We start from the raw sequence: 23,160 nt of genomic DNA on the forward strand, positions 1-23,160 counted from the left end.
ACAAGCAGTTTAGCGCAAATACAGCCCAGCCTCCTTTCTAATAGCTCCTTGACCTCGTCAAATAAAGAATCCTCATGTTCCCTTGACATAGAAGCCCTGGGCTCCGGAAACTGGACCAGTAATGGAGACATTAGGAGTAGGCCTCAAAAAGAGGGGAACCAAGCCTGGTGTGGTGGCGCCCACCTTTAGTCCCAGCACTGGGGGAGGGGGAGGGCAGAGGTAGGAGAATCACTATGAGTTCAAGACCATCCTGAGACTACCAGTGAATCCCGGGGGTCAGCCTGGGCTACAGTGAGACCCTACCTCAAAAAAAAAAAAAAAGGAAGGGAGCATGCAAGGCTTCTCATTCAAGGATCCCATGCGACCTTTCCCCAAGAGCTGGAAATGCCAGTGAGAACTGGAGAAATCCTCTCTCCCATTAGGCGCAGAGCCCCTGGCTGGCTTATCCTCCAGAGCCACCAAGCAGGGTTGAGCAACCATCAGAGCAGTTGCGTGTACACACAAACCCTACATCTGAGAGCTATGGGAAGAGGCCTTTGAGTTCTCCCCTTGCTGGAGGGCAGGGGCCTGATGTCATTGTCCTTGGAAGCTTCCACTGAAGAGGAAGGTGTCACACCATTGCAGGTAGCCCTGGGGAGGCAAGACTGTCTGCCTCTCCCAGCTCTGCCCATCATCAATTCATTCAGCCTGCCTCATCTCTGCCCTAAGCAGCCTCACCCTCCCCTGGGTGGCCCCAGGTACCCTGACTCACATCCTGCCACCCAGTCTAATTGTTCCTCTTCCCAATCATCATCTTAGCTCAGAGACTCGGCCTCCCATCTCTTGTGGCAGCCTCTGACACTAGGTGACAATTTACCGGTCCGTGAACTCCCTAGGATGGAGAGAAGATGAGGAAGTAGGATGAAATGGAGAGAGAAGGGGCTGCCCTGCCCTATACCCCAGACTCCATCCACTGTTGGCTCCTCACCACATCCAGGTTTTGGCTTGTCACATCCAGGTTTTGACAAGACTTATTGTATACGCCCAATGCCCTTTGCTGCCTAGTCCAGGCAGGGGCCCCCTGGCCACAGATGCCCACCAACAGGAGGTGTTTCTAGTACCTCCAGGTTCCCTGAGCCAGCCAGCAGACACAACCCAGATTCAATAGGTTGCACCTTTATTCTCATGTCCCAAATAAGGATCAGACATCAGCCCAGGCCTCTTGGAAATGTGCCTTGGGTCCCCATGTGGACCCAGCAAGGTGCTTTCTTGCCGGTTCCTGCCAGCCTCCTTCAGCTGGGGGATCTCCCAGTGATCGCCTCCTCACTGATGGCCATGTGGGGAAGCCAAAGCCCCGGCCAGAAGACGTCTTTTGAGGATAGCCATCCCACCTGTCCACAAGTCTGTCACAGTTCCATCTCAGGGTCCCAGTGCAGGCTGTGGAGGTCCTGGGGACAAAGGTCTCTTCGTTCAAGGACTCCCCTTGGGGTCCCTGACTCCCTCTGGGGGCCCCACTGATGCTCCAGAGGTGGCGGTGGTGAGAAGACTGCACTGCCAGGCCCTCTGTCCCCATGTCACTGGCTGAGGGAGGGCGTGAGGGGTTGCCTCTCCGGTTCCTGCTCCTGGATGCCTAGAGAGAAAGGCTAAGCTCAGGCCCTCCTCCCCAGGGAGGCTCCCAAAAGACCCTACAAATTCCGGCCCCCCTCTGCCCCTCTAGCCTCCTCCATACCACCTGCACCAGCCCATTCTTGACCATACTGAGCCCTTCTCTCTAAGCTGCTCCTAAGCTCTCACCTCGAAGCTTGTCTTAGCTTCACCTCCTCACACCCCCACTCAAATCCCAACCTGTCCCTAGGACTCCTGATCCTCACCTCCATTTCTTCCCTGGCATTTATCACAGCCTGTGTGTCTGGGTTGACCTGAACCATATACTGTGTGCTTGTGTGTAAAAAGCCCACTGGAGCCAGGAGTGATGTCGCACACCTTTAATCCCAGCATTTGGGAGGCAGAGGTAGGAGGATCATTATGAGTTAGAGGCCATCCTGAGAGTACAGAGTGTGAGTCAGCCAGGACTACAGGGAGACCCTACCTCAAAAAACAAACAAACTGGGCGTGGTGGCACACGCCTTTAATCCCAGCACTCAGGAGGCAGAGGTAGGGGGATCTCTTGAGTTTGAGGCCACCCTGAGACTACATAGTGAATTCCAGGTCAGCTTGAGCTAGAATGAGACCCTACCTCAAAGAACCAAAAAAAGAAAAAGAAAGAAAGAAAGAAAAAAAAAAAAAGCCAGGAGCTGGAGGGATATGGCTTAGCAGTTATTAAGGCACTTGTTTATGAAGCCTAAGAACCCAGGTTCAAATCCCCAGGACCCACATAAGCCAGATGCACAAGGTGGTGCATGCATCTGGAGTTCATTTGCAGTGGCAAACCCATTCTCTATCTACCTACCTATCTGTCTATCTATCTCATAAATAAATAAATAAATATTCAGGCCTTTAATTCCAGCACTCAGTGGGAGGCAAAGGTAGATCACTATGAGTTTGGGGCCAGCCTGTAACTACAGGTGAGTTTCAGGTCAGCCTGGGCTAGAGTGAGACCCTACCTCAGAAAAAAAAAAAAAAAAACTTAGCAGGAGGCTAGAGAGATGGCTTAACAGTTAAGAGCCAAAGGACTCAGGTTTGATTCCCCAGGACTCACATAAAGGCAGATGCACAAGGTGATACATATGTTTGGAGTTCGTTTGCAACAGCTGGAGGCCCTGGTGCACCCATTCTCTCTCTCTCTCTCTCTCTCTCTCAAATAAATTATTAAAAAATATTTAGGACTGGAGAGATGTATTAGTGGTTAAGGTGCTTGCCTGTGAAGCCTAAGGACCCATGTTTGACTCTCCAGATCCCATGTAAGCCAGATACACAAAGGTGAGGCAAGCACAAGGTCGTACATTCCCACTAGGTGGCGCAAGCATCTGGGTTCGATTGCAGTGGCTGAGGCCCTGGAGAGCCAATTTTCTCTCTGTGTCTCTGTCTCTGTCTATCTGTCTTTCTCTCTCTCTCTCTCTCTCTTAAAAAAAAAAAAAAAAAAAAAAAAAACAAGATGATCAAGAATTTGAAGCCAGCTGGGCGTGGTGACACACACCTTTAATCCCAGCACTCTGGAGGCAGAGGTAGGAGGATCGCCATGAGTTCAAGGCCACCCTGAGACACAGTGGATTCCAGGTCAGCCTGTGCTACCTCGAAAAAAGAAAAAACATTCTCAAGCTGGAGAGATGATACTTGCTTGCAAAGCCTGCCTGTCTAGGCTCAATTCTCCAGTACCCACATATAGCCAAACATGGCATATACAGTGTGTTGAGCTCATTGCCAGTGGCAAGAGGCCCTGATGTGCCCATACTCTATCTCTATCTTTCTACTCACAAATAATTTTTTTAAAAAATTTAATCTCATTTGCAATGTTTTACACAGATGACTTGTTGAAAATGGCAGTTGATTAGGTATATAGTTAAATAAGGTGCATTGTTAAAACTCATTTTAGAGCTGGGCGTAGTGGCACATGCCTTTAATCCCAGCACTCGGGAGGCTGAGGTAGGAGGACTGCTGTGAATGGTAGGCCAGCCTGGGACTACAGAGCGAGTTACTGGGCTAGAGTGAGACCTTACCTCAAAAAAAAAAAAAAAAAAAACCAGAAAGAGAAGAAAAGAAAAACTTCATTTTAACCTCTTGTTACTAGGAAAGTAAAATTCCCTTCCACACAGTGTGGTGGCACACGACTTTAATCCCAGCACTTGGGAGGCAGAGGTAGGTGGATCGCCATGAGTTCAAGGCCACCCTGAGACTACATAATGAATTACAGGTCAGCCTGGGCTAGAGTGAGGCCCTACCTGGAAAAACTTTAAAAGGGCTGGGGAGATGGCTTAGCAGTTAAAGTGCTTGCCTGCAAACCCAAAAGGATCTCAATTCAATTCTTCAGGAGCCACCTAAGCTAGATGCACAAGGAGGCGCATGCATCTAGAGTTCATTTGCAGTGGCTGGAGGCCCTGGTGCGCCCATTCTCTCCCTCTCTCTCTCACTCTCCACCTCTTTCTCTCTCAAATAAATGAAGAAGTATTTTTTTTAATTCCCTTCCCTTTTGGGGGCAGGGGGAGAGAGATCGGGTCTCCCCATGTTGATACTGGACTTAAACTCACAATCCTCCTGCCACAGACTCCCAGGTACTAGGATGGCATGTGACTGTGGCCATGGTGGACTCTACTGTACTGGGGGAGGGAACAGGGCTGATGTAGGAGAATGACTAGCTTTACACCCAGGGCTTGCTGTCTGCCTCCCTGTACCAGCATGTTCCCTGCTGTATCCCCCAGAAGCACACCAGCTGAAACCTGGAGAAGGGTCCTTGTTAGATGACAGAATGGATGAGTAAGGTATGCCAGGGGCCCAGACAAAACAGATACCTTCAGTCTCTCCCCAGGCCCCACTCACCCTCTCCCTTGCCATCTGCTTCATGTTCTGAGAGGGTGTCGACAGATCCGTCCCACTCCACGCCAGATCCTGGCGATGAGAATGCAACCACTGGGCCAGGGGTTGGGAGGAGGGCAAAAATGCCATAGGGTATGCAAGGCACAATGAATAGGAAGAGGCCCCCACCTAAAGAAGTGCTGGGTCCACGGGCTATTGAGGGCTCAGATGCAGGAATCCTTTCCCTCACCTTTGCTGTGGATGCTGGGGGCTCCCAGAGGGCCTGGTCGGCGCTGTCGGAACCGCTGCCGGGGAGTGTCCCCAGGGCTGAATGACTCAGAGCTTCGCCCCACTGGGAACCTCGAACTGAGCTTCCGCCGCTGCCTACCTGCCAGGGTCTCTTCGCACAGGCAGAGAGAGCTCTGGGCCCGGCGCATGGGTGCCGGTAACGGGGACCCTGAGAGAGGCACATGCAGTGGGAAGGGGGTGTCAATGAGGTACAAGAGCGACCAGCTGAGCAAAGGGCCCATGGGTGAAGCTGCACGGGGCAGGGAGAGAGGCACAGAACAGAGTGGGAAGGGGACCAGGCAGACGAGGGTGGTTCCATAGGAGGCCTGGTCCAGTGCTGGCTCACACATTAACTCACTGTGTAATTTTAGGCAAGGTGCCCCCCCCCTCAGTTTCCTCCCCTGCTGTCTAGGATGCCCTGAGGTCCTGAGGTCCTAGGCACCACTGAAGATGGGCTAGGAATGGGCAGGAAGCAGCACAGGTAGAAGAAAGGTGCCCGTGAGAGGGACCCTGCAGGCCTAGTCACTCAAAGCACCAGAGAAGGGTGGGAAGGGACGTGTGCAAGCCACACACTACAGCAGGCTCCAAGCAGAGTAGAGACATGGGGTATGGGCCTCCTGGTCACTTGGTCCCCAGACCCACCTGTCCCATCCGCCTCCCTGCCCTCGGGGAGCTCCGTCTCCAGGGGAACCCCCAGGCTCTCGGTGCTGCCAGCCCCATCGGCCCCCAGGCGTGGTCCCCCATGGAGGCCTCCCTCCCGCCGGGGCCGAATCAGCCTCTTCACCTTGTCTGCCAGCCAGCTGCCCTTCCTGGGGGCAAGAGGGCACAAGAGGGAATAAGCATACGGAGGAAGGAGGGTCCCACTGGGGATAGAAAGGGTTAGGCCGACCCGCGATGAGATCTGCACCCCAGCGGGGCCTACTGGATGGGGCTGGGGTCAGAAAGCAAGGCAGGGCAGAGGTTCGTAGGATCCCAACCCTGGAAATGTGAGCCTCACTTGGTCCGGGGCAGAGGCCCAGGCTCCAGCACCCGGTACTGGTCCATGATCTTCTCGACCAGCTTCTGCTTCTCACGGCGCAGGGCATTAAGCTGGTCTCTGGTGGGAGGAAGGGGAGAGGAGTAGGCAGGCCGGCAGGTGGGGGTGAGGCCTGGCTGGTAGCAGGGGCTGACCGCAGGTGAGGCTGCCCTCTGAGGTAGGCTGTGACCTTTCCCCAGCCCCGCCCCGAATGACCTCAGAGGTATAAGCCCACTCACAGGTACTCTCGCTGCTCCCTATGCAGGTGGTCCCGGCTCTCCAGGCTGCGCTCCAGCAGCTCTCTGTTCTCCCGGCTCAGGGCCTGTACTTCGGCCAGCAGCTGCCGGTTCTCCTCCTCCTGGGCGCTGCGCAGTTGGGTCAGTAGCTGTGGTAGTGGCAAGGATGGCTTGAACCTGCTTCAGCTTGGCCTGCCCTTGGCCACATTCCACCCCAGTCATTCCCTCTCCCCCCACCCCCTCCGGCTGCCACCACTCTGCGTCCCACCTCACACTGTGTGGTCAGCCGGCAAGCGCTCAGGTCCAGCTGCTGGTTGGACTCACGCAGCTGCTGGCTCTGCATCTCCAGCTGTGCCCGCTCCAGCTCCAGCCGTGCCAGGCGGCCCCGCAGCTCCCCACGTTCGCCTTGCAGCTCCCCTCGCTCCCGGGATACCTCAGCCAGCAGCATCTGAGCTCTTTAGAAGCAAGGAAAACTGCTCTCTGAGAGCAAGAGAAGCCACGCCGGGGAGAAGAGGCAACGCAGGATGTACAGGGACAATGACCCACGCGCTGCGGCCCACTTCACAGATGGGAAAACTGAGCCACCGGGCCCCAGGGGTGGAGAAGCAGGCCTGGTACCTGTCATGCTCGCTCTGCAGCCTCCGCAGCTCCTCCTCCAGGCCCCGCTGCCGATGCCCATCCTGCATCAGGCGCTCACGCTCTGCCAGCAGGGCGACCTCCTGCGCCTCCACGCTGGCCCGCTGGGCTTGCAGCTGCTCATGCCTGAATCAACAATGGGCTAAAAGAGCTGCAGAGGCCCCGGGGCCACGGCAAGCAGACACTGCACTGTGGGGACTTGGGGGGGGGGGTCTGACACTTCCTAGGCATAAAGCTCCCCAAGCAAGGCCACAGAGCAGAATGTCATGCCAGGTGCTACTATTCCTAATAGGTAAGCCCAACTCATAAATCAGGGAGCCCAGCCCCTCAAGAGGATACAGCAACAGCTGGGGCGTCACAGAGCTGGACAGTATGGGAGGGGTGTAGCACTTCCAGGAGGCTCAGACCTCCAGGCAGGTGGGCATGCCAGGAAGAGAGTCTGGGCACTTGGGTAGCCTCACCGGCCCTGCAGCTCTCGGTGGGCCAGCTCCAGCGCACGCATATTGGCCTTGAGGTCTCGATGCCGCACCAGCAGCCCCTCCAGCTCCGTCTCCTGCCGTCTCTGCAGCTGGGCGAGGGCCTCGTGGTCATGAAGCAGAGCCTGCTGCTGCCCCCGGGTCTCCTCCTGGGCCTGCCGGGCTGCCCTCACTTCCTCCTCCAGCACCCCCAGCTTCCTGTGTAGCTCCTGGCCCTGCATCTCCATCATAGACTTTTCAGCCTAGGGCAAAGCAGGAAGGCAGGAGCGCCTCAGTGGGGCACCAGCCAGGGAAAGAGGTAAGAGGCAGGGCTTAGACCCGAGGACTTGGAGGGAGCTGTGGTGGAGGCACAAGGGCAGCTGAAGGCTGAGGCAAAGGCACACGTAGGAAAGAGACATAAGTGGGGACTGGGAGGTGTCAGGTCATACCGGAGAGAGCAAGAGGCCCTGCACAGAGCATGGAAGAGGTGGGGCTGGGGTGAAGGGAATGGGAAAAGGGTGAGGAGTAATGACTAGCTGTGGAGGAGAGGGAGTGGGTGCAGATGTGGGAGGTGGCGGTACCGACAGGGAGAAGGGGTGCCAAATGGGATACCTGGGGTCCGAGGGCAAGCATAAATATGACTAGGGAACAGAGGTGAGACAGCCGGTTGGAGTAGAGAAAAGGGCACAAAATGAAATCAGACGGGCAGGGGACAGCCTCCAAGCAGCTGTGTACCTGGAGGCGGCTGCTGTGCTCCTGCGCCCGCTGGCTCTGAAGCAGGAGCTCCTGCGCCCGGCCCTGCAGGCTCCCTAGCTGCCCCTCCAGGTTGTGCAGCTGCCCCTGCAAAGCCGCCTTCTCAGCCACCAGGGTCGCGTTCTACAGGAAGAAGGGGTCAGCAGTGGCTAGGAAGCCAGTGTCCCAACCCCAGGATCCCTCCACAGTCCCCCACTCACACTCCGCTCCACTTCAATGAGCCGCCCGCTCTGGGTCTCCGTGGTCTGAGGCTCACTGTGCCGCTCTGATCCCAGTCCCACAGGGCCATGACGAAGCTGCAAGGACAGGATCAGGAAGGTCACGCGGGCCCACATCCACTCCAGGAAGTGGTAGATCACAGGCCAGAGAGAGCAGACATTTTAAAAAGGGGTCCATTGCGAGCCGGCATGGTGGCGCAAGATCCCAGCACTTAGGAGGCAGAGGTAGGAGGATCGCTGTAAGTTCGAGGCCACCTGAGACTACATAGTGAATTCCAGGTCAGCCTGGCCTAGGGTGAGATCCTACCTCAAAAAAAAAAAAAAAAAAAAAAGAGGTCCATCTGCTTGAAGAATGGAAGAGACAAGGCTGCAAGAAGGCCACACACCTGACTCCTAGCATATTGCTCTCTCTAACAGGCTCCAAAGAGGTATAAGGCTAGGCAGGATAGCCTTGAATTCAGGGTCAGCCTGGGCTACATAATAATTTTCAGGCTAGGGGATGAAGAGATAGCTTGGCAGTTAAGGTACCTGCCTGCAAAGCCTAAGGACCCAGGTTTGATTCCCCAGGACCTAGGTAAGCCAGATGCACAAGGTGGTACATGTTATTAGCAGTGGCTGAAGACCCTGGAATGCCCATTCTCTCCCTCTCTCTATATTATATATATATAATTTTTATTTATTTATTTGAAAGAGAGAAATAGGTGGGGCAGAGAGAAAGAGAGACATTGAGAATAAGAGCACCAGGGCCTCCAGCCACTGCAAACAAACTCTAGATACATGCACTCCCTTATGCATCTGGCTTACGTGGGTCCTTGGGAATTGAACCTGGGTCCTTTGGCTTTGCAGGGAAGTGCCTGTACCTCTAAGCCATGTCTCCAGCCCTCCCTCTCTTAAATAAATAAAATGAACTAAAAATGGTTTTTTTGTTTGTTTGTTTGGTTGGTTGGTTGGGTGGTTGGTTGGTTGGTTTTTTCGAGGTAGGGTCTCACTCTAACCCAGGCTGACCTATGGACACTATGGTGTCTCAGGGTGGCCTTGAATTCACGGTGATCCTCCTACTGCTGCCTCCCAAGTGCTGGGATTAAAGGCATACACCACCACGCCTGGCCTAAAAACGTTTTTTAAATAATTTTCAGGCCAGCCTGGACTATAGTGTGAAATCCTCTAAAATAATAATGATGATGAAGGGGCTGGGGAGATTTCTCAGTGGTTAAAGGCACTTGTTTGCAGCCTGCCAGTCCAGGTTCAATTCCTTAGTACCCACAGAAAACCAGAGACACAAAGTGGTGCATGTATCTGGATATCATATGCAGTGGCAAGAGGTCTTGGCCAACCATTTATTCTCATGCTTTCTCCACTGCCCCCCACCCATCCCCCTCTCTCCCTCCCTCCCTCCCTCTCTCTCTCTCTCTCTCTCTCTCTCTCACACACACACACACACACACACACAAATAAATCTTTCTGTTTTGGTTTTCAAGAGTCTCGCTCTAGCCCAAGCTAACCTGGAATTCACTATGTAGTCTCAGGCTGGACTCAAACTCACAGCGATCCTCCTAGTGTTGGAATTAAAATTAAAGGCAAGCACCACCACTCCCGGCAGTAAAATATTTTTTAATATTTTATTTTTTTATTTATTTATGAGAGAGAGAAGAGGTATAGAGAGAGGGAAGGAGAGGGAAAGAATGAGTGCACCAGGGCCTCCAGCCACTGCAAACAAAATTCCAACGCATGCACCACCTTGTGCATCTAGCTTACCTGGATCCTAGGGAATCAAACCTGGGCCCTTCAGCTTTGCAGGCAAGTGCCTTAACTACTCAGCCAAGTATTCATCCCCCCCAAAGCCAACAGGGCCCAGTAGAAATAACTTAAATGCTTATCTGGTGTTTGGCATGAGATATTTATTTTGTGAAACAATGCAAGTGATTGTAAGTTCCCACATACTATTAAGTGCAATAGCTACAGTGTGTAATCACACAGTAGCATCAATCTTTTGCCTTCAATTATTGCACAAAAAGACCAGTGAACAAGACATGTGGACTCAGACAGGCAAATGGGTCTACACAATGAGAAATTAGACTGACTGGAATGGTAAAATAATTTAAGTCAAATGTTTTAATGGTGCAATTAAAATCAAGGGTCCAAATATATTTTTTTCAATATATTAATTTCTTTAAAGTCACGTCCAGGCAAGGTGCTGTTGAAAAAATACTATTAGCTTTGTCCACAGTTGTTAAATTATCAAAAATTACCCAAGAGGTAATGTTGACGTTGTAGCTTTAAACAAAAAAAGTTTACTTCTTGGGCTGGAGAGATGGCCTAGCCGTTAAGGCTCTTGCCTGTGAAGCCTAAGGACCCAGGTTCGATTCTCCAGGTCCCACTTAAGCCAAATGCACAAGGTGGTGCATGCATCTGGAGTCCATTTGCAGTGCCTAGAGACCCTGGCACACCCATTCTCTTATGTTCTCTGTCTCTAATAAATAAATATTTTAAAAAAAAAAGTTTACTTCTCAAAGCAAATTTATACAATGAGCCCTCAAACTTGTAAACTAAACATTCTGACACAAGTGCATGAAATTAAGTTGGCAACATTAAAGGTCACATGTCTATGTTAAAAAAAAAAAAACGGAGCAAAGCTTGGTGATCTTGCAGACAGCCACTCATCTGGAGCGAGACAGGAGCCCCAGCGGCTGTGGCTGTCCACAGGCAGACTTGGGCAAGGGCAGGCACCTCGGCTCTTACTCTTACGGCAGCCTCACCTGGAACAGCTCCTCTTCCAGCTGCAGGGCTCGGGTCTTGAGCTCCATCAGTGCTTCCTCCTTGCTGGTTGCTGCTGCCTGCAGCTCAGCTTCCAGGCGCTGCTCCAGACCCTGGTACCTGCCAGGAGAAGCCTTAGCACCCAGCCTTACCTCCCTGCCCCCCTCTTTTCCCGAGACCCACTCTCACCTCTGGTGCTGACTCTCCTGCTCTCGGAGGAACTCCTGCCGCTCCAGGGCTGCCTGTTCCAGCTCCCGCTGCAGATGCTCCAGCCGGGTCCCCAGCTCCTTGCCCCGCACCACTGCCTTTTCCAGCTCCTGAGAGCAAGCAGGCAGGCTCAGTGGGGAGGGATGGAAATTGGGGATACTCCTCGTCCCCAGGGATAGAGGGCAGAAGACAGGTCTGAGAGGGGAGTCACTGGGCTTCCTGCCTTGCTCTGCCACATAGACAAATGTCTTAAACTTAGGGTCTCTACACCCCTACCTAGCTAGGCATAGTGGTTCACACCTGTGATCCTAACCCAGCATTGAGAAAGCTAAGACAGGAGGAGCACCTCAAATTTGACGCTAGCCTGGGCTACATAATGAGTTTTAAGCCAACCCAGACTACAGTGGGAGCTCCTGTCCAAAAAAAAACACAGGAGCAGAGGCTGGAAAGATGGCTCGGTGGATAAGAGCCCTTGCCACTCAAGCATCAGGGCCTGATTTGCATTGAGTTCTATTCCCCAGCACCCACATAAACATCTGGGCATAGCCATATGTGCCTGTAACCCCAGTTCTGTTGGGAACTGTGACAGAAAAATCCCGGGACTCACTGGTCAGCCAGTGTGAACAAATATGCCAGTTCCAGGTTTAATGAAAGACTCCGTCTCCAGGAAACATGGGAATGAGCAATAGGACCCCCATGTTCTCCTCTCGCCTACACACACACACACACACACACACACACACACACACACACACACAAAACAGGGGGCAGAATCTGGCGGCTTTTCAGGGTGCACATGAAAGAGCTTGGGCACAATGAGCCTGGTAGGGTGTGAGGGTGACATCCAGGCAGAGAATCAGAGATGTGTGCTAGGTAAGTGTCTTCACCTGTTTGAGCCCATAGTTTCTCATGGGCACAGGAGAGAGACGAGCCCTTCGGGCAGCCATCTGAGGGCAGAAGGGTCTTAGAGGTGACCTGCAAAGCGCCCTCTACCACAGGCTCCAGAGGGCAGGTAGCAAGCACAGGGAACTTGGAGATCAGAGGTCGAACTACCGTGGAGGCCTGGAAATGTCCCCCCAGGGTGCAAGGCCTTCGGCAGTTGGGCCACACCACTTCCAGGACAGGGGTGGGAGGTCCACTGGCTTATAAACCCAAGGGGTGGGGGGGAGGTAGGCCAAACCACTCTGCAACATGGGGAACCCGAGAGGACGAAACTGAAGGATAGTGACAATGCCTGACCACTGGCCACATCCTTCCTTTGGAAGTCCAACCTGCACAGACGCTGCTGAGCAATCCTCCTCAGTAACAAGGCTCCAGGCCTTGCCCTGGACACTGCACTGCCCAACACCTGCGGCCAGAGCCACTGGATAAAAAACTACAATTCCCACAAGGCATTGCTGCCTAATCAGTCATTAGGGTCCTGGCCCAGCTGGTTGGTAGGAGAGCAGTAATGCAGATAAAACCTGAGGTGGGTGCTCTGCCTTCTCCCCGAGGCCACTGGCCACAGCCTTCCCATGCACCCCTCCGCCCAGCCTGAGAGGTCTTCATGCCCTCCTAGACAAATGCGAGCCCAGTGTCCCTGCCCTGCCAGCCGGTTCCTCTAGTGCCACACCCAGGTGGTACCAGGAACTACAACAACCAGGAAATTCCCAAACTCCTCCTGTTCCCACCTTTTCACAACCAAGGGATCTTCAAAGCCGGCTCTTCCTGCCTCCAGCCCCACCCCTACCTTCACCACCCACTATCCCCCCTCCTGAGAAACTGCAAGTGTACTAGGGGTACGCACACCCCACGCTCTCTTCACTCGGTATCTCACATGCTCCTATGAGGCAGGAAGGAATACTTTTTGTTGTTTTGGTTTTTTTGAGGTAGGGTCTCCCTCTAGCCCAGGCTGACCTGGAATTCACTCTGTAGTCTCAGGGTGGTCTCAAACTCACTGCTATCCTCCTACCTCTGCCTCCCAAGAGGCATATTAAAGGTGTGTGCCACCACATCCAGCCAGGAATGCTTTCTTTGTTTGTTTGGCTTTTTTCTATATTTATTTATTTATTTATTTATTTGAGGGGGGAGGGAGAAAAAAGAGAGAATGGGCACGCCAGGGCCTTCAGCCACTGCAAACGAACTCCAGAACATGTGCCCCTTTGTGCATCTGGCTTATGAAGGTTCTAGGAAATTGAGCCTGGGTCCTGTGGCTTTGCAGGCAAGTACCTTAACCGCTGAGCCATCTCTCCAGCCCTGTTCTTTGTTTTTTAGGTAGGGTCTTGCTCTAGCCCAGTGAATTAGTATCAAGCTGACCTTGAACTCGGGGATTAAAGGCCATCACGCCTAGCACTTCTTCTTTTTTTTTTTTTTTTTTTAAGGCAGGTTCTCACTCTCTCCTAGGCTGACCTGGAACTCATTCCGTAGTCCAAGCTGGATTTGAGCTCATGGCAATCCTACCTCAGCCTCGCTACTGCTGTGTGCCTCCAACCATATCCAGCTCAATTTCTGCTTTTTAATTTTTGCTGTTTTGATGTTGTTGTTGTTGTTATTTTATCTGAGGTAGGGTCTCACTTTAGCCCAACCTGACCTGGAATTCACTATGTGGTCTCAGGCTGGATTTGAACTCAGGGTGATCCTCCTACCTTGCTTTTTGGTTTTTAACTTGCCTCTCTCTTTCTCTCTCTCTCTCTTATTCTCTCTCACTTTCTGCATCTCTATCTCTCTTGTTATTTCCCTTTGTTCTTTTTTTTTTAATATGGTTTCTCAAGGTAGAGTCTCACTCTAGCCCAAGCTGACCTGGAATTCACTATGCAGTGTGAGGCTGGCCTCGAACTCACAACAATCCTACCTCTGCCTCCAGAGTGCTGGGATTAAAGGTGTGTGCCACCACACCTGGCCCTTTGGTCATCTGAAGCCCAGGCTGGCATTTAGCTCTCAATCCCCCTGCCTCAACCTCCCAGGTACTGGGAGTACTCCACCATGCTGGATGCAGGCAGGCAGGTACATTTTTATTTCACTTTACAGATGAGGAAAACAACATTGGGGGAGGGGAAGTAACTTGTTCCAAGCCACACAGCTGAAATGCAGGAAGCCAGGTCTCTCAGACATAATTCAGTCCCTTTGGCCTGGCAGCGTCTTTGCAGAGTGGACCCTGAAGACAGCCTCTCCCTCTACAGCCTCAACTGCACCCGTTCTCACATTCTCTGCCCCCCCTTCCCTGATGCCTGCCCTGAAATGCCTACCTGAGGCAGCCCAGCTTTGTGTATCCCACTCCTTATCATTGGGAGCAAGGTGCTCTTTCTGAGCCTATGTCCTATCTGCATCCTGGGTAGAACTGGAAACACTGTGCAACCAGTTCCCCAACCCCCACCTGACTTGTGAGGCACCCACAGCTCCAAACCCTTCCTACTGCCCTGTGGTACCCTCCACTTTGCCTGAGATGCCTCCTGATGCAGAATGACCATTGTGCTCATCTTGGGCCTACAGTGGCTGCCAATCAACCATAAAAATAAAATATTTGAGCCGGATGTGATGGCGCACCTTTAATCCCAGCACTCAGGAGGCAGAGGTAGGAGAATCGCTGTGAGTTTGAGGCCACCCTGAGAGTACATAGTGAATTTCAGGTCAGCCTTGGCTAAAGAGAGAGACCCAACCTTGAAAAACCTAAATAAATAAATAAATAAAATAAAATATTTGGATGGGCTGGAGAGATGGCTTAGCGGTTAAGCGCTTGCCTGTGAAGCCTAAGGACCCCAGTTCGAGGCTCGATTCCCCAAGACCCATGTTAGCCAGATGCACAAGGGGGCGCACACATCTGGAGTTCGTTTGCAGCGGCTGGAAGCCCTGGCGCGCCCATTCCCTTTCTATCTGTCTCTTTCTCTCCCTCTCTCTCTGTCACTCTCAAATAAAGAAATAAAAATGACAAAAAATATTTTAAAATATTTGGAGCTGGAGAGATGGCTCAGCAGTTAAGACATTTGCCTGTGAAGCCTAAGAACCCAGGTTTGATTCCTCAGGACCCACATAAGCCAGATACTTGCGTCTGGAGTTCACTTACAAGAGCAAGAGTCTCTAGCATGCCCATGCTTGTTTACTCTCTCTCTCTCTCTCTTTCTGTCTATCTCTTGCACAAATATATATATATGAAATAAATAAAACTTTTTAAGAAGATTTTTTAATTTTATTTATTTATTTGAGAGAGAGAGAGAGAAAGAGGCAAAGAGAGAGAAAAAATAGGCGTGCCGGGGCCTCCAGCCACAGAAAACAAACTCCAGACACATGTGCCACTTTGTGCATCTGGCTCACGTGGATCCTGAGGAATCGAACTGAGGTCCTTTGGCTTTGCAGGCAAACGCCTTAACTGCTAAGCTATCTCTCCAGGCCAAATATAACTTTTTTTTTAGCCGAGCGTGGTGGCACACGCCTTTAATCCCAGCACTCGGGAGGCAGAGGTAGGAGGATCACCATGAGCTCAAGGCCACCCTGAGACTACATAGTGAATTCCAGGTCAGCCTGAGCTAGAGTCAGATCCTATCTCAAAAAAATGGGGAAAATAAAAGAAGAAGAAAAAAAAACTTTTTTTTAAAGCCCTAGCCTCTCCCTCAGTGAGAGATGCTGCTTCCACCCTGCCAGGCAGGAAACCTACTTAATTCATCCTCAGCGTCACCTCACTATGCGTACCTCAAACTTGGGCCTATCCTTCTGTCCCCTCCAGGAAGTCTTTCCTGGTGGGCCCTCTGCCAGGTCACCACTGTGTTCACAGCCTGGTCCAAGGCCCCACAGGAATGCTCACAAAGTATGTGAGTGAATGAGTACAAGTGTTTCCAGGCATTCTCCTGAGCCTCTGCCCTGGCCAGCCTCACTTGCCATGGATACCACCACCACCACCTTCTGATAACCCCAGGCTCCCCAACAACCTAGGCGACTCTCCTCAAACCCAGTCCCACTCAGGTCTGCCCACATCTGAGGTGGCACTCCCTGCCCAGGAACGGAGTAGCAACCCCTTCAAAGCTGGTGCCGGCCCCCACTCTTTCAGGGTCTCTAAGCATCTTCAGTGATAGTCCTGATCATGCCCCTTGCCCTACCACACTCCTCATTCCCCCTCCCCACACCAAAGCCCAAACAAACACCAGTGCCCCTTCCCAAGAGTGGCCTCTACTAGCACTTCATCTTGAGACATCTCTCTCTCTCTCTCTTTTTTTTTTTTTTTTTTGTCTTGTTTTGTTGAGACAGGCTCTCACTCTAGCCCAGTCCAAAATTAAAACTCATTCTGCAGGCTAGTCTGGTCCAGCACTCATGCCAATTCTCATACCCCAGCCTCCCGTGCTAGAAGTGCTGGCTTTTAAATATTTTTAGGGCTGGAGAGATGGCTTAGTGGTTAAGATACTTGCCTGCAAAGCCCAAGAACTCGTTTTTGAATCTCCAGGTCCCAAGTAAACCAAATACAGATATGCAAGCACACAATGTCGCATATGCACACAAGGGGGCAGATGTGTCTGGAGTTCATTCGCAGCAGCCAAAGGGCCCTGGCATGCTCATTCTCTCTCTCTTTCTCTCTCCCTCTTTCTCTCTCTCTCTCAAAAATAATAAGAGCCAGGCATAATGGCATATGCTTTTAATCCTAGCACTGGGGAGGCAGAGGTAGGAGGATCATCATGAATTCAAATCCACCCTAAGAATACGTAGTGAATTCCAGGTCAGCCTGAGCTAGAGTGAAACCCTACCTCAAAAAAAAAAAAAAAATAGGAAAAATAAAAAGGGCTGGAGAGATGGCTTAGGGCTTAAGACATTTGCCTGCAAAGCCAAAGAACCTCAGTTTGATTCCCCAGAACCCAGGTAAGCCAGATGCACAAGGGGGCGCATGTGTCTGGAGTTCATTTTCAGTGGCTGGAGGCCCAGGTGAGCCCATTCTCTCTCTCCCTCTCTCTGCCTCTTTCTCTCTCAAATAAATAAATAAAAATAAAGTAAAAAAAAAATAGTAGGGCTGGAGAGATGGCTTAGCAGTTAAGGTGCATGCCTGTGATACCTAAAGACACTGGCTCAATTCTCCAGGTCCCACGTAAGCCAGATACACATCATGGCACATGCATCTGGAGTTCATTTGCAGTGGTGAGAGGCCCTGAGATGCTCATTCTCTCCCTTTCTCTACCTCTGTATCTAATAAATAAATTAATTAATTTTTAAAATAAATATTTTTAGACAAATTCTCATAGAGCCCAGCCTGGCTTCCTACTTCCACTTCCCAAGTGCTGGGATTACAGGCATGTAGCACCACAATGCCAAGTGCAGGCCTTGCTGGGGATCAAACCCCAAGCAATCCTCTGCCACCTGGTCTACATCCCCAGCCCCTGAGTAAACATTCACTGATCACTTATCAGTAGGTCTTGGCCTCAGGCTGTTTCCATTATTATCTCCTGCTCTGCCAACAGACCCCAGAGGCAGCAAGGCACCACATCCCCATTTTGCAGGAGGTACTAGGGTAAAGGGGGAGAGACCACCACAGCCAGAGCACAGGACGTGTCACACCAGCAGCATGAACCCTCCTGCAACCCACCCCATCAGAGGCAGTGACCCCCGGCTGTGTCCTAGAATGGCAGGGCTATGTGTGGCCTTTCTACCCCCTGCCCCAGCTCAGGGCTGGGCACTCAGTAGCTGCTGATGACTCCGTGCCCTACAGGCCAGCAAGCACAGGGGGGCTGAATCCCTGTTTCCAGATTTGGCTGCAAGGCTCCACATACCTCCCTGAGGGCTTGCTTCTCCTGATGCTCCCTCTCGGCCTTGTCCTGGTGACTGCAGACCTCGCCCTCCAGGACCTGCACCCGCTGCTCAGCAGCCTCCACCTGGGCTCGTAACCTGGGCCCCTCACGTTCCCACTGCCTCCGCTCCCGGCCTGCTGCTGCCAGCGCCTCCGCCAGGGCATCCCGCTCCCGCGATGCGGCCTCCAGCTCCCGGCCAGCTGTGTCCACTGCTTCTCGCAGTCGAGCCTGCTCCTGCGCCTGGGCTTCTGCTTCCTGGTGGGCCTGGGCCTCTGCCCTCCGTGCTTGGGCCAACTCCTCGGAAAGGCGGGCAGCCTCTGCACCTCGAGCTTCCAGCCTTCGGGCCTGGGCTTCCAACTCAGCACCAAGGGCCACCACCTCTCTCCTCAGCTGTGCCACCTCCTCTCTGAGGACCTGCTCCTCTGCAACAGGGCTGGCCAGGGTTTCCCTTGGGATCGGGATTGGCTCTTTCCAATTCTGGGCATCAGGAGCTCCTTCTGACTCAGGCTGTGGTTTCTGCAGGGCCTGTTTACCCATACCCTCTGGCCTCTGTTCATGCCCTCTGGCCTCTGTCTGTTGCTTAGACAAGTCCAGCCTCTGGCCAAGGGTCTCCGGTTCCTCCAGGGGCACCAGGTGGCTGAGCTCTGAGAGTCCTGGCCTGTGCTCAGGGCCCTCCTGTCTCAGGATTTGGGTCTTGGGCCCCAACTCCCTTTGGGGAGTCTCCCTGCCCTCAGTCTCTCCTCCCAGCAATTGCTGCACCTGAGTTCTGATCTCTGGACCCTGTGGTGAGGCCATGGAGGTGGAGACCTGGAGACGGCCTCTGTAGCTAGCCTTCTGCAGGGACCCGTGTGTCTCCACAACAGGGTCTAAGTCTTGCAGAGGTAGGGCTGAGGTCTGGGGGTCCAGGGCATCCATTTGAAGGGATCTCTCCACCAGCTCTGGGTGTGTATCGGGTGCCTGGAGACACTCAGATGACCTGTTGGTATCAGACTCCAGGGTCTCCGAGCCATCATCCCCCACCCGGCAAGCCAAGAATTGGGGACTGCAGTCTGGAAGCAGGGGAGTCCGGGGAGCCCCATCATGCACAGGGGGTGCTGAGTCCTCACTGGGCTCCTCCAGCAGGGAGTTCTGAGGGCATATAAGAACAGTCAGGCTCAGGCAAATAGAACAGGGAGCAGTAAGGATGCGGATGGTGGTGTTGGGGTGGGGGTGATTCACCTGGCTGTCCAGCTGCCCCTGCAGCACCTGCAGCAGGCTTCGAAGCTCCCGGTTCTCTTGTTCCATGGTCTGGAGCTGCCCAGCCTCCGCCTTCCTCACCTCATCCTGCAGCGAGGGTACTGCTCCTGGTAAAGGGGCTGGGGGACGCGGAGGGCCAGGTCAGGACCCGGCCCAAACTCCCTGGCTCCTCACCAACGCTCCTCTGAGACTTTCCCCACTACAGGTGGAGGAAAAATGCAGACGGACTCGGCTTCACACTCCCATTCCCACCGACAGCGTGGCAGCTCACCCTCTGCAGGGGAGTCCGGGGGCGGTTCCTGGCTCCTCCGCAGCTCCAGCTCCAGCTCCACATTCTCCTCCACCAACTGCTCTACCTGATGCCGCAGAGAGTCCAGCTCCTGGGGAGTGGAAAGGCAGGTCAAACCAGCCCTCCCTACTCTGCCTAAACTAAGTGTGCAGGCGTAAGGGGTCCCTACAGATCACAGGAACCACTAGGGACACTTAGGGCATCCTTAGGACCATGAACGCACAGTTCAACCCAGCTGGGATCAAGCAAATGACCTTACCGCATGGGCCTCGCCCAGCCTTGCCCGCAGCAGCAGGCTCTCACGCTGGGTCTCGTGCAGCCGGGCTGTGCGCTCTCGGGCAGCCTCCAGCTGCTCTTCCAACAGCACCTTGGAAGCCTCCAGGGCCCCTGAGAGCACGCGCTCCTCCTGGTAGGAAAGCCGAGCGAATCAGTGATGTGATACAACCCCTATGCACTCCAGGATCTGAGAAGCCCGAACCCCTTACCCCGGGACAGCCTCCTCTCGCCACCTCTCCTCTCTCCAGGGTCTCCACAGTACCCTTCCCTGGCACCTGCCCCAAGGACCACCTTCCAAGGCCAGCCACATTTTTTGAGTCCCATACTAGGGTCTCCTCGCAGACTCAAGGCCCCTACCCTTGGCCTGACCCTCCTCTCCAGGACCTACTCTTACAATGCCCCCTCCCCTTCATCTTCCCACCCTCGGACCCCACCTGTCTACACCCTCTACCCATGCCACTGGGACTTGTTCCCCCAGCAAAGCGGGCCCACTCTTCTCCAGGCCCAATCCCCTCCCGCCCGCTCCGCCTCCAGACAGACCACGCCCGCGGCAAGCCCCGCCCCGCGCTGGCCCCGCTGGCCGCCTCACCTCCAGCTGGCCCTTGTAGGCCTCGGCCACCTGCAGCCTCTCGCGACAGCGCCGCAGCTCCTCCTGCAGGCGGGGCAGGCGGCTGACCCTCTCTCGCAGCGCATCAGCCTCCTCGCGGTACAGCTCGGCCCGCTTAGCTGGTCCCGACAGCGCCTGGACCTGGGCCAGTAGGTGTGCACTTAGGACCGCGCCGAGGAATGGCTCGCAAGGCGGGGAGGCAGTCACGGGGGACACCTGAGCGCACCTCCTGGCGGAGCCTTCGAATGTCCGTCTCCAAGCCCTGCACCTCGGCCTGGGAGTCCAGCAGCAGCTCAGCTTTCTCCTCCCTGGAGGGAAAAGGTGATGGAGGGCGACCCACAACCGCACCCCCAGTGCTGCCTAGGCCTTGGCCCTCCCGTCCGCATCTCCCCTTGCTCAGCCTGCGGGACACTCACAGCTCCTGCCGCAGGCGCCGCAGTTGAGCCTTGGCATTGGCCAGCTGCAGCGCCAGATGATGCGAGGGACCCTCCGCAGGAGCCTCCAGCTGCTGCTGCTGCGGCAACGGGGCCAGCTCCCTCTCCAAGAGCAGTTCAGCCACCCTCTTGGGAAGTCGAAGGTCAAAGGTCAGAGGGAACCACCCCATGCCCCTCCATAGCACCATCCTCACCCCAACCACCGCGAGTTGTTACAGCTGTTGACAGTCAGGCTCCAGAACCCCATCTCCCCTGAACCCGCTGGACGTCTCTGCTGCCCCCTCCCTACCTGCGCCCCCAGGTCACGCTCGCGGAGGAGCCTTGACAGTGTCCCCATCAGGCTCCTGGACAGCATCTCCAGTTCCGAAGTCCCCAGCTCTCCAGGCTCTGGCCCAGCCTGCGCCAGCACCACACCTGCACCAGGCTGGGTCACCTGTGGGCACACAAGGAGCAAGAGGGAGGCGAATATGAAGGATGTCTCTAGTGGGGGTGCTTGTCTCGGGCTGTCCTCCTGCCCCCGTACCTCCTGGATGGCAGCGGCCAGTTCACTTTGGACATCAAGGCTAAGGCCTTGGATGTGGCGAATGAAGAGTTCCCTGTGCCCACACTGCACGAGACAGGGGAGAGGAGGTTGGCACAGGGTCTCCATCCTCCTTGCCAAAACTCTACCGACTCCTCCCCTCTCACCTGCACTGAGGCGCCCAACAACAGCCGAAGGAGGCTTTCCAACTCCTCCACCGCCTCCTCTGCAGGGCACAAGCCACAAGGGGTTAAGAAGGAACAGGGGACTTTGGAGGCAGAGATAGGATCACCACGAGTTCGAGACCACCCTGAGTGAATGCCAGGTCAGCCTGAGCTAGAGTGAGGCCCTACCTCGAAAAAAAAAAAACAAAAAGAAGAGGAAGAGGGAGCAGGGGAGAGGAGGAGAGGGTCAGAGGCAGAAGTCTGGAGGGCTGGTAGGGAACAGCACCTGAAAGGGGGTCAAACCCCAAGGTCTGGAGGTCTGGGGGTGGCGACAGGATCAGCAGCTGCAGTTCCTCCTGGATCAAGACACAAGGACATGAAAGGCACCACCCACAGGGGGCACCCAGCCTCCACCTCCCCCACCCCATCCCTCACCTGGTAGAAGTCTCTCAGTCGGCCCCATAGATGATTCAGGTTGCACACCCGCCAGGCTGCGGGGCTGTCACGGCCCATGACCATGCGAGGTCCCCCTCGGGAACTGGGAACACTGTGGACACAGGGGGCCCAGAATCAGAGGTGGGCTTGAGGAGCCGCCTCTCTTAGAGAAGGCTCAGCCCTCCATCCTCAGATGCTTCCCACCACCCAGCTGCGGGGGGGCGGGGGCTCTCCTCAGGCCCATCCCTGATGTCACTTACATGATGTCCAGCACTTGGAGGAGCAGGGCCCCATCGCTCAACCGCAGGAACCTCTTCTGGGAGCAAAGGGGCCCTTCTTCCTCCTCTCCCTCCTCTTCCTCTGTTCCTACTGGCTCCTCCACCTCCCCCACCAGCCCTGCCAATCCCAGAGCCTACAGAGGACAAAGAGGAGTCAGCTGGACAGGTGGCACCCCAGCAAAATAAATCCTAAGCTTCCTTGACTTGTCCCAAGGCACTGCAGCACTCCCTTCTCACCAATTCCCAGCCCTCCCCCCCCAAAAAAAGTTCCTGGTCCCAAGCTCCAGACCTCCTCCCCCTCCCCAGTAGGCTGGACTCACCCCTGCAGAGAGCCAACGCTTCCCTAGCCTGCTTTGCCCGGCTGCTTACTTCCCCTCCCTGCCCACCCACCTGCCTCTTACCCAGGTTGCCAGGCTCCCATTCAGGAAGTCTCCGAGTCTGGGTCCCCTGCCCCCCTCCATCCTGGGGTCAGGGCGTCCTCCTGTCCCGCTGAACAGCTACACCTGCTGTGAGAGGAAGAGGAAGTCCCTGGTTGGGGGATCCCAGGGCCAGCCACAGACACCCTATGTAGCTTCCTCCTTCCGGGTTCCCGGGCCAGTCGCCCCCAGAGTCCTACCTCAGCACCCTCCTACCGCATCCTCTCAAGTCTCAGGCAAGGCCAGTTGCAAGGTTGGAGGTTAGCCGGGGTGGTGGCGCACGCCTTTAGCCCCAGCACTCGGGAGGCAGAGGTAGGAGGATCACGTGAATTCGAGGCCAGACTGAGACTACAGAGTGAACTTCAGGTCAGCCTGGGCTAAAGTGAGACCATACCTTGTTGGAGGTGCTGGGGGCGGGGGGAGATTGGAGGTTAGCTGAGACAAAGGCCCACAGGATTTTGGCATCCAAGGTCAATGTGAGGGAATACTTCCCACCTCTGAGCCAGAGAGGGTGACTTCAGCATCCTCCAGGGCCATTAAAGAACTCTGACCTCTCCATGGAGTCTGGGTACCAGGCACGAATCTTCTGCTATGCGGGGCTTCATTCAACAGCACCTCCTCACCTCCAGCCTCACACAAACCACCGCGATCCTGTGCCTGCCGCAAGCAGCCTCCTGCAACCCCAGGAGGCAGCACACTCCATACTCCAGACACACTGGACTGAGGAAGGATCCCGAACCACTGACCGCAGCTGGCTAACCTGTTTCCCATCTGTAAA

At 54.4% G+C, this 23,160-nt stretch overlaps 1 protein-coding gene across 1 annotated transcript; it reads right to left on the bottom strand.

Annotated features, from left to right (window-relative positions):
- Nucleotides 1-1,139: 1,139 nt before the first annotated feature.
- Nucleotides 1,140-22,427, bottom strand: Ccdc88b (coiled-coil domain containing 88B). The gene is made up of 27 exons (XM_004656612.2): nucleotides 22,368-22,427; nucleotides 21,949-22,100; nucleotides 21,689-21,800; nucleotides 21,540-21,609; nucleotides 21,257-21,315; nucleotides 21,093-21,176; nucleotides 20,859-21,002; nucleotides 20,552-20,697; nucleotides 20,362-20,443; nucleotides 20,118-20,276; nucleotides 19,512-19,658; nucleotides 19,235-19,343; nucleotides 18,946-19,082; nucleotides 17,710-18,855; nucleotides 10,973-11,100; nucleotides 10,786-10,903; nucleotides 8,012-8,107; nucleotides 7,794-7,934; nucleotides 7,065-7,321; nucleotides 6,586-6,729; nucleotides 6,236-6,422; nucleotides 5,971-6,116; nucleotides 5,714-5,812; nucleotides 5,359-5,525; nucleotides 4,679-4,885; nucleotides 4,453-4,521; nucleotides 1,140-1,609 (listed from the first exon to the last, which is right to left on the bottom strand). The coding sequence occupies exons 1-27, from the start codon at nucleotides 22,425-22,427 to the stop codon at nucleotides 1,554-1,556; spliced, it is 4,422 nt and encodes a 1,473-aa protein (XP_004656669.2). The 3' UTR covers nucleotides 1,140-1,553.
- Nucleotides 22,428-23,160: the final 733 nt, after the last annotated feature.

This window comes from Jaculus jaculus, chromosome 1 (genome assembly GCF_020740685.1).
Source record: "Jaculus jaculus isolate mJacJac1 chromosome 1, mJacJac1.mat.Y.cur, whole genome shotgun sequence".
Lineage (NCBI taxonomy): Eukaryota > Metazoa > Chordata > Mammalia > Rodentia > Dipodidae > Jaculus > Jaculus jaculus.

Bases quoted from the DNA above. Each gene is read 5' to 3' on its own strand.
- Ccdc88b (XM_004656612.2), bottom strand. From the start codon at position 22,427: ATGGAGGGGGGCAGGGGACCCAGACTCGGAGACTTCCTGAATGGGAGC. The intron at 20,698-20,858 runs GTAGGGAGGGGG...CGACTTCCCAAG, and splicing joins AGCGTGACCTGGGGGCGCAG to AGGGTGGCTGAACTGCTCTT. The intron at 19,083-19,234 runs GTGAGCTGCCAC...CGCGTCCCCCAG, and splicing joins CCCGGACTCCCCTGCAGAGG to CCCCTTTACCAGGAGCAGTA.